The 9,055-nt window shown below is 57.5% G+C and overlaps 1 protein-coding gene across 1 annotated transcript; it reads right to left on the bottom strand.

Moving 5' to 3' along the window:
* Positions 1-1,335: 1,335 nt before the first annotated feature.
* On the bottom strand, positions 1,336-8,435 carry RNF215 (ring finger protein 215). Its single transcript, XM_060612735.3, has 9 exons — positions 8,060-8,435; positions 7,682-7,825; positions 7,134-7,205; positions 6,968-7,053; positions 6,354-6,510; positions 2,818-2,937; positions 2,595-2,738; positions 2,245-2,347; positions 1,336-2,156 (listed from the first exon to the last, which is right to left on the bottom strand). The coding sequence occupies exons 1-9, from the start codon at positions 8,342-8,344 to the stop codon at positions 2,134-2,136; spliced, it is 1,134 nt and encodes a 377-aa protein (XP_060468718.1). The 5' UTR covers positions 8,345-8,435; the 3' UTR covers positions 1,336-2,133.
* Positions 8,436-9,055: the final 620 nt, after the last annotated feature.

The following is a 9,055-nucleotide window of genomic DNA, read 5'->3' as shown; positions in this document are numbered from 1 at the left end:
CTGCCAAGGTAGGCCCAGTGAGGATGTATGAGGCAGAAGGGTGTCAGAGAACAGGGTCCCGGCTCTGGGCTCACAGAAGCAGGCAGAGGGCAGGGAAGCCTTCCGCATCCCCAGACTGGGCCTGCCTGGGACCTCCTGCCCCAGCTCTGAATCTGGGATGAGGACATTAAGGACCCAAGAAAGGCAGCCCTCCTTTTACTGAGGATCTGTTCACCTTCAAGAAATGTAGGCGTTTTCTAAATCCAGGAGGTTGGATTCCTAGAAGGCAGGGCAAGGCCTCATCTAATCAGACACCCAGCAAGCCCTGGCTTCCCAGGCCTGTCTCCTAAGACCTGGGCATAGATGCTACCAGCCACACCAGGCCCATGGTCCAGTTTTCCTCACGAAGCCTCCAGCCTGCCCTAAGTTACCTCATCAGTGAAGGATAAGCTCTAAGGCCTTACTGAGGACTTCTCAGGGTAGGCACTCTCAGCTTCCTGTGACATTTTCCCCTGGTGAGGAGGCCAGCAGGTAGTGTGCCTCAATTTACAGAGAAGGGTTGAGAGGGGCCATGTGTGTAGCTCAACTGGCATGGCCACTGTCTGCCCGACTCTCGCTTCTGTGAAACCCGGCGGTCCTGGGATGCCCTGGCCCTGTCCCTTACAGGTGAGAGCCAGCCCTTGGGGTGGGATCCCTGAGGTAGGAGGCATGGGCCCCAGGGGGAGGACCTGTCACAGCTTAGCTCCCCTCTGCTCACAGTTCTGTAGGTCAGAAGTCCAGGCCCTGTGGCTGGGTTCTCCATTCAGGATCTTAGAAGAGACACATCAAAATATCTGCCAGGTTACATTCCTTTCTGACAGCTCTGGGAAAGAACCCATTCCTAGGCTCATTCTGATTGTTGGAGGAATTCTGATTCTTGCAGCTATAGGACTGAGGTCCACTTCTTTGCTGGCCACTGGCAGCAGGGGCCACTCTTAGCTCTTAGAGGCTGTCTGTCTTCCTTGCCAAATGGCCCCCTCTGTCTTTAAGTCAGCAACAGAGAATTTCTCATGTATTGAATGCCCTTCCTGCTTCAACTTTTGACTTCTTCTTCCATCAACTAGAGAAAACTCTCTGCTTCTAATGGGCTCTCGTGTTAGGTTAGGCCCTCTTGGATACTTTCTCTACCTTAAAGTCAACTGTGCCATATAACATAACCTAATCATGGGAATTAAATCCATTAGACTCATAGTTGCAGGTTTATAACAGGGGATGTTCAGGAAGGCTGGGAGATCTTGGGGCCCATTTTAAAATCCACCTCCCACACAGTAGAGCCCAAAGTGACTCTTCTGTCTTAAAACATCCACACAAATCTGATAGCTTATGTTAAAATATATCCATGTTTACTTCAATATTAAACCTCCCCCCTACCCCAAATCTAAAAAAACTGGCTGCCCCTAAAAGATGCACCACATTTATCCTGCAGCTTCAAGTATCCTGGTCGGCAACCTATAGCCCGGCCAAGAAGCACAGGACTTGATGGCTCTTGAGGCCTCTAATCCCAGCCAGGCCTGGGAAGGGAACCCCGCTGGACAGGCAGTAGCACTCATAGCTCCCAGTGTCCAAGGGCTGAGGGCAGTATCAGTGGAAGGGCCTCTCTGGGTTGACCATCACAGCCTTGACCAAGAGGTGTCCCCAAGGCTGGACAGCTCCTCCCACAACCCAAACCCCAATAAATAAGCATAAAGCCTGGCCAGCCACTGCAGCCTCAGCCCCCAGGGATACCTGGACAGGCAGGTCAGAGAGCTGCCAGAGCCCTGGGAACAGCTGCGCTGCCCCACACCCTCTTTCCAGGGTTCCCACCCAGGGTCATGGGATCTGTCTGTGGGGAGGGCAGACACAGACACGCCAGGATGGCAGAGAAGGGGCCCAAAGTGGCTTTTCCCTCTTGACTGGCAGGTCCAGACCCTGCATCCTTAACTGGGGGCTGTGGTCCCTCCTTCCCAGTACAAATATGATGGGGTGCCTTGCCCCCCCAGGAGGGGAGGTCCCTATCCTTCCTCCCACCAGCAGAGCTTCCCGTCCATCTGCTGTTGTGTTCCACGAGCCCAGGCCTAGTGCCAGGGTGCAGGCGGGAGGGTCCCTTGCCCACATGCAGAGATGCAGCTGCGGCAGCTAATCATCTGAGTAGCGGTTCCCTGCAGAAAAGGAGGAAAAAACAGGAAGGAAGGGTCAGGTGGGAAGCAGGTATATAGCCAGCCAAGGGTCCCCACCCTTGGTGCTTACCCAGCACATTGAATTTGCACAGAGGGCAGGTCTGCTGGAGCATCAGCCAGGGGTCCACGCAGTCTCGGTGAAACTCATGCTTACAGGGCAGCACCCGGAGCCACTGCAGGGGGTGAGGCAAGAGTTCAGGCCCCAGAGTCAAGCCTCCAAGTGGGGATGCCTGGCCCCCACCTGAGCTGGGGAAATGATGAAAATCCTGTGGCCTATCCCCCACCCACCATTCTGCTTTCCTAATTATAGCGGGGGCTGGGAGCATAAGGGCCCGGTCGGAATGGTTCTGGGGTCTCTCAGGAGTGGAGTGAGAGACATCATGGGTCAGCTGATGGCTGGCCTCTGTCCAGGGCACTAACCTGCTTGTTGCAGAAGTAGTCCAAACACACGGCGCAAGTCTCAGCACCAGGCTCTGGGGGCCCCTGTGCTGCCCTACCCAGACGGCAGCGCCGGGTCTTGAGGGATGCCAGTCTCCGCACCACACGGCGCTTGAACAGATCTACCTGTTGGGGGAGGGCAGACACAGTTAAAGGGTAGGCTGGAGGTCTGGGGGCACTGGGGCTCCCAGGAGCTGGCTCTCACCTGGCCTCCGGGCTCCCGCTGGCTCTGCCTTGACGCCTGCCGCTGGGCCTGAACCACAAGGCCTGTGCACAGGAGCATGGCCACCAGCAGGATGGCGTTCCACAGCTGCTGTAGGGGCTTCTGGAGAGGGGAGTAGAGTGTCAGGGGTCCTGGGGCCACTCCACACTCTTCCCACAGTAAATCCCCTCAAAGGACCAGGCAGGTAAGGTCCGTTGGCACTGTGTCCCTGCAGGCTCCTGGCTTCCTCTTCTGAAGCCTCTGTTCCTCCCATCTGTGTGCTCCCAGGGTCTGCCCCGGCTGTCTACACAACTCCTCGTCCAGCAGCTGAGGGGACCCACATGTGTCCCCAGCCCAGGCCTCTCTTGGGCAACAAACTCAGTATGTTTTGCATACTTGGAAGCTTCTCTCTGGCAGCCTTACAGACTCCCCAGCCCCTCCCCAGCTCACCTTCCCATCCCAATCCCTAACCCACACTTCTCCTGGTCTACTTTCTTGAGCGCCATCACTTACCCACTTCTGTGTGGGCAGAACATTCACATGGTCCCCTGTGGCTTCACGCTTAGGAGTCTCATGCATCCCTTCCCTCCGTCCCACCCCTCCACTCCTTGGGTGACCTGCTCAAGCCTCATTAGCCCATTTCCCACAGCCACAAGGATCTCACCTGCAAACTGATCATGGAGGACCCCTGCTGGACACTCTTCCCTGCAATGCCCCCACCCTCAGGAGAAAACCCAAACTCCTCTAGCAGCCCTCTGACAAGGCCCTAGATCTTCCACCCACTCTGTTCCTTGCTTCTTCTCATGTTCCCTTTTCTTCCTCACCCCTTCCCTTGGCTAATGCCTTTGGAAGTCCCTTGCTCCCGAGCTCTCCCTGACCACCAGGGCTAAGCAAATGCTCCCACTCGCCTCCCCCTGCCCAGCCAAGCCCTCCTCACACTCTTTAGTGTGTACTTCCCTGCCGCCGCCCTTGGTGGTCCCGCTGGTGGGAGGGAACCACATCTGACCTGCCTCAGCCTTTGAGAGTCCCCTGAGGGCCTCAGAGTTCTGGGGCACATAGTGACTTTGACTGAACTCCCCCCACAGCAATGTGGCAGCTGGACTTTGACTACAAAACAGCTGGCTCAGGGAATGATGCAGCAGAGTAAGCAAACTCCAGCCAGCTCACCCACACAGGCTCACCTTTTCACAGGGTCTTTGGATATGTTAGGAGGAATGAATGTATTCATTTAAAAGCTTTCTGCATTCCTAGTAGCTTTCTGCCATCATGTTCTTCCTCAGCCAACAATGAAGTTCAACTATCATCATGTTGGGGGAGAGAGGCCGAGAAATTATTTGCTACCAAAAGAGAACACCACTCTGGATAAGGCTGGGTGTCACTAGTGTCACAAGATGTTAATCTTGCTCAGCGGTGGCACCCGAGAGACCATTATCAAGAGATGTCAGTGAGCCCCAGCTTCCCACTCCTCACCCTCTCCCTTGTGGTCTCTGTGTCCCTGTCTCCCTTGTGCACCTGCTCCAGGAAGCTTTCCACAGCGCCTTAGGCTGAGCTCAGATGCATTTGCTGTGTCCCAAGGGCCGATGCCCACCACCAGCCCCATGCTCAACCCAGCAGAGGGACAGCCATGGCCTATCTCCTCCCCAAATGGGGCCCAGGGCTGGAGCCCAGGGCTGGAGCTACCCTGCTGAGCCAGACTGACACGTGGCAGGACTCCATGGCCATTGCAATGTAAGCTCTCCAGGGTGGAACCTGGACTTCCAGGCTTTGGAGCAGCCTGTGGGCACTGGGTGGGTGGAGGGCATGGCCGCCTTGGAGCGCTGCTGCAGGCTGGAGACCAGCCTCCCCAGGCTCAGCCCATCTTAGGGACCCCCAGGTGAGGAGGGAGGGCAGGGTCTGTCCATCCAAGCAGTAAGGGAGTGGTTCATCTGACCTTTCTGATACACGGGTGCTGCAGCTCTGGATTTTGAAGCTGGAAGGATGGTGACTAGGCCCTGGGGTTGGGGCTGAGAGCTGGCTTCAGCCACCCTTAAGATTCCTCAGCTATCATGGCTAGCCAACAATTGTATGGGTCCACGGTGGCCAGCAGCATGGCTGTTCAGCTTTGCCCTCTGTACCAGCCAGACTGACCTGAAGACTGCATACATTCCCAGCTCCAGGCCCCTTGCCCAGCCTGCCCCTTCCCTATCTCCAGTCTTTCTACAGGCACTTCCTCTCATCTGACAGGAAGCTGTCAGATTCATCAAATGTCTGCCCCACCCACAGGTCTGAGTGGGCTGCCCTCCAGGGGGAAATACGGTGGGGCTCCCTTTTCTTCCAGAAAGCCCTTCCATTCTACCAGTCCTAGTGGCTGCTCCTTCCCTTCACAGAACTGTGGTTCAGTTCCTGCTGCTCAAACAGTAAATACCACAAGCTGGGCTGAACTGCAGAGGCCTTTTTGTGTGAGAGAGCCCTGCTCATCTTTGAGCCCTTCAGGACCGAGCCCAGGTGTCTCAGGTCTTTTGGACCCTCCACAGCCCTTCTCATGGAGCCCTAAGTGTCCTAAGATCTCAAAAGTTATCTGATGACTGCTAACTCATTCAGGAACTTCTAATAGTGAAGATATTCAGGGTAGCAGCACCTGCCCATCTGCTCCATGCCCACCGCGAGCTTTAGGTACACGACTCCCTGACAACCCTGTGGCTGTGCGCTGGCCTTGGTTCACAAGCGAGGGATATGAGACCAGAGAAGTTAAACACACAGCCTGAGATCACTCAGCTAAAATTGCAAGTCTGCCTGACTTGAAGCTGCCCCGCATGGTCCACATCCACCAACATCTACCGGAGGCTGCCCACCAGGAGACCAGGACATGCCTGCCCTGCAAAGAGTAGAGATTCGAGAAATGCTTATGGATGGAGTACCTTTGAACCCTCTCGATGCCCAGCATTGAGAAATCCAGAGATAAGTAAGACATAGCCCCAGCCTTCAGGAGACACCCATTCCCCAACACATATACGGGATGGCCTGTCCTAAGAACCCTGTGAAGGGCTTGACAAGGCACTGCTGTGATTTAGAAGAAGGAGAGAGGAACGGTGAGCGGAGGTTGTGAGGGAAACTTTCCAAAGAAAGCAGGCAGACAGAGACATATGGAACCAGAGAAAAAGAGCAGGCATGGGCAAGGCCTAGCGGCAGGAAACCAGGGTATGTGTGAAGGCCAGTAAATGGCACAGGATGCAGAATATAAGGAGAAAGCTAGAAAAGAAAGGATAGGTGAGTAATTAGGAGCGCTGTGAAAGCCAGACTAAGAAGTCTGAGCTTTATTCTGTAGGCAATGGGCAGCCAAAGAGGGCTTCTGAGCGGGAGAATAACATGACAATAGTAGTTGACACTGTGCATGACCCCGGTCAGGCACTGCACGGAGCACCCACCATGTCAATGAACACTCATTTCAGCCCTGGGAGGTGGAAGAAGTGCTCCTGGTCACCAAGGCGAGGAGAGGCCACAGGATCTGAGACAAGGCATGTGTGCGGCCCCACCTGAGTTTCCTCCCCCCAGGCACCCACCTGCTCCTGGGCCCGACTGCCTCCCAGGCACACCAAGTCCTGCCATCCTCCGTAGCCATCCTTGGAGAGGCCACAGGTGGTCCACAGGGTCAGCTTCCACTCGATATTGGCTGACAGGGACTCTCCGCTGGTGATCTCAGCTGTGGCCTGGGTCCTCCTGGAAGGGAAAGCCACAGAGGGGCCAGACGGAAGGACTCTTGGGAGAAGAGGCCCAGACCCATCCACCCCAGCCTTGTAGAAAAAAAAGGATGCCCCAAGTATCCTCCCACAGCCCTTCTGCTTTGGCTTCTAGGTCCTTCCTGGCTATTGGTTTTTCCAGTTCTTGTATCAGCCAGGCCAGGGAGGCCTGCAAGTCCCAGAAAGAACCCGTCAATCAGGAATCCAGCTTCCTCCTTGCTAGAGCCAATTCCCCTCTGTCCCTAGAGCTGTCTCTTTGCTCCAGGCCTTGGTATCTTCTTTCAGTCCCCTCACTCATTTTTCAGACTAAGAGACTATAGCTTTAAGGTTAACAAGAAAATCCCTGGTCCTGAGACCTCTGAACCATGGCAGATTCAGGGACCCCTCAGTACCCAGGCTCCCAGGCCCAGTCCTTTGGAACCCAAACCCCAACTCACTGCAGCAGTGCCTCCAGTAGCTTGGTGACATTGGAGGAATAATGGAGGACAATCACTGGTCTGAGCAGAAGCTGCGATATGTCTAGCTGTTAATGGACAAGAAGGTCAGCTGGCCTTGGTCCCCTCTTCCCTGGCCTGCACACCCCCACTGCCTGAACACGTTTACCTCTCGGACCACGTTGTGGTTCAAGATGAGGAGGAGCAGGGCAGAGGCTCCCAGGAAGAGCGCCCTCCGCATCTGCAAGGGGACAAAGGCAGAAGCTAGCAGGCACCCTGCCCACACACCTGCTTCACCACCCACGACAGGGTTCTTAGTTGCTGGCTCTGCAGCAAGTGTTTCCTCTGGACAGACTGGCTGTACACTCTTTGAGGTCAAGGGCAGAAACTCTTATTCCTCCTGCCATTCCCCCAGATGCTCTGTGGGACTCCAATGATTCTGTGCCTTCCCTGGTCCTAGCAGGAAGGGCCTGCCCCTAGACCCTGGGCAGGAACTCCCCATCTGATACTCTCAGAGCCTGATGAAGTTTCCTCACTCTCTGGCCTCCTCCCACCTCCCTGCTTCCACTGACTCAATTCTACAAACTGGGGGCCCTTGCCTCACCCAGGCCCAGGGTTTCTCTGGAAGCTCCTTAGGGGCCCACATGGTAGTCTGGCTCTAGCAGATGCCTTGAAACCCCTTCCTCCAGCCCCCTTTGCCACCTACACCCTCTGCACCTGCTGAACCAGGGCCTTAGGATAGGCCTGCGGGCCGCTGCCCTGACTCTCCTGGTGGAAGTGGGCCGCCTGCTCCTTGCCCACGTATGCCACTGCAATCCAGCCTTCTACCGGCACCTCCTGCTCAGCATCCACGATGTCCATCTGTGGGGCAAAGGACCATCGGCAGAGGGAGGAGGGGGAAGAAGAGGGGACACACGGAGGATTCAAGGCCAGGGTTTGGAAGCGAGTTTGAAGGGGAGAGCATCTGGATCTCGGGTTTTGGAAGCCGGAATCTGGGGCCTGGGCAGCCTGGGGAGGGGGCGCTGGACTGCTAGGGCTTGGTCCAGGATGAAGGCCAGATCTGGGTGCGGAGCCAGATGGCTCGGCTGCGCTCACCAGCAGCAGGCGACCGCCCAGCGTGGGTGCTGGGTCGGCTTCGGGGCCAATCCTGACGCCCTCCAGGATCAGAGCGTCCTGCCGCGGCAGCCTCACGTCCACCCTCACGGCGCGGGCCCCGCCCCGCCCCGCCCTGGCCGCAGGCTCGCTGCCGTCCGCCGCGGCGCCGGGTCCCGCCAGGCCCAGCCAGAGCGGCAGCAGGGGCAGCAGCAGTAGCAGTGGCGACGGCGGCGGCGGAGGAGGCGGCGGGGGCGACCTCAGAACGGGGCGAGCGGCGGGGCCCATGGCCGGACCCTGCGAGCAGACGAGACGGGAGCCGGGGGTCCGGGGCGCTGGGGGGCGAGGGGGTGGGGAACGTAAGGAACGAGGCCGCGGCCGGACGGGGCGGGGCGCCGGGAGGGGCGGGGGCGGGGCCGGACGGGGCGGGGCGGGGCGCCAGGATGGGGGTGGTTCTTTGCGACTCCAGCGCTCAGACTGGGCCGCGCGCACCCCCTGGTGGCGGCGGAGAATTCAGGCGCCGGCGGCCGCGGAGGCCGGAATGGGGCGGAGCCCGGGTAGAGGTCTGTGCAGAGGTGGGAAGTAAGAGAGTTAGCGGTCACCGCCTGTGGCCGTTGTCAGACCTGCCGAGACCAGAGCAGGGGAGACCGAGGGAAAAAGTTGGCCGCAAGGGGAGGCGGAGGCACGATCAGGGCTCCAGAAGGGCAGGAACAAGGGACAGCCCTTGCTGTGCGCCAGCCGTAACGGTTACACGGTCATACGGTGTGGCCTTGGTCAAGTCACAACCCCCTCCTTCCTGGGTTTCTATCTCTCCTCCAGACCAAGCTCCAGGAGACAGAGAACCAGACATTGGCGTGGAAAGAAGATGGGGGAAGGGTCCTGAAAGGGCTGAGAAAGGGGCTCGGGGTGCTTGCCTAGACAAAGCAGGGCAGACACAACTCCTCAGTGGCTCCCACAGGCTGGGTCTTCAGGCAGGTCACTTTCCTGGGTAGTAAAATG

This window comes from Panthera onca, chromosome D3, assembly GCF_046562875.1.
Source record: "Panthera onca isolate mPanOnc1 chromosome D3, mPanOnc1 haplotype 2, whole genome shotgun sequence".
In the NCBI taxonomy this organism is placed as follows: Eukaryota; Metazoa; Chordata; class Mammalia; order Carnivora; family Felidae; genus Panthera; species Panthera onca.
This window is presented reverse-complemented; position numbering and strand designations above follow the sequence as displayed.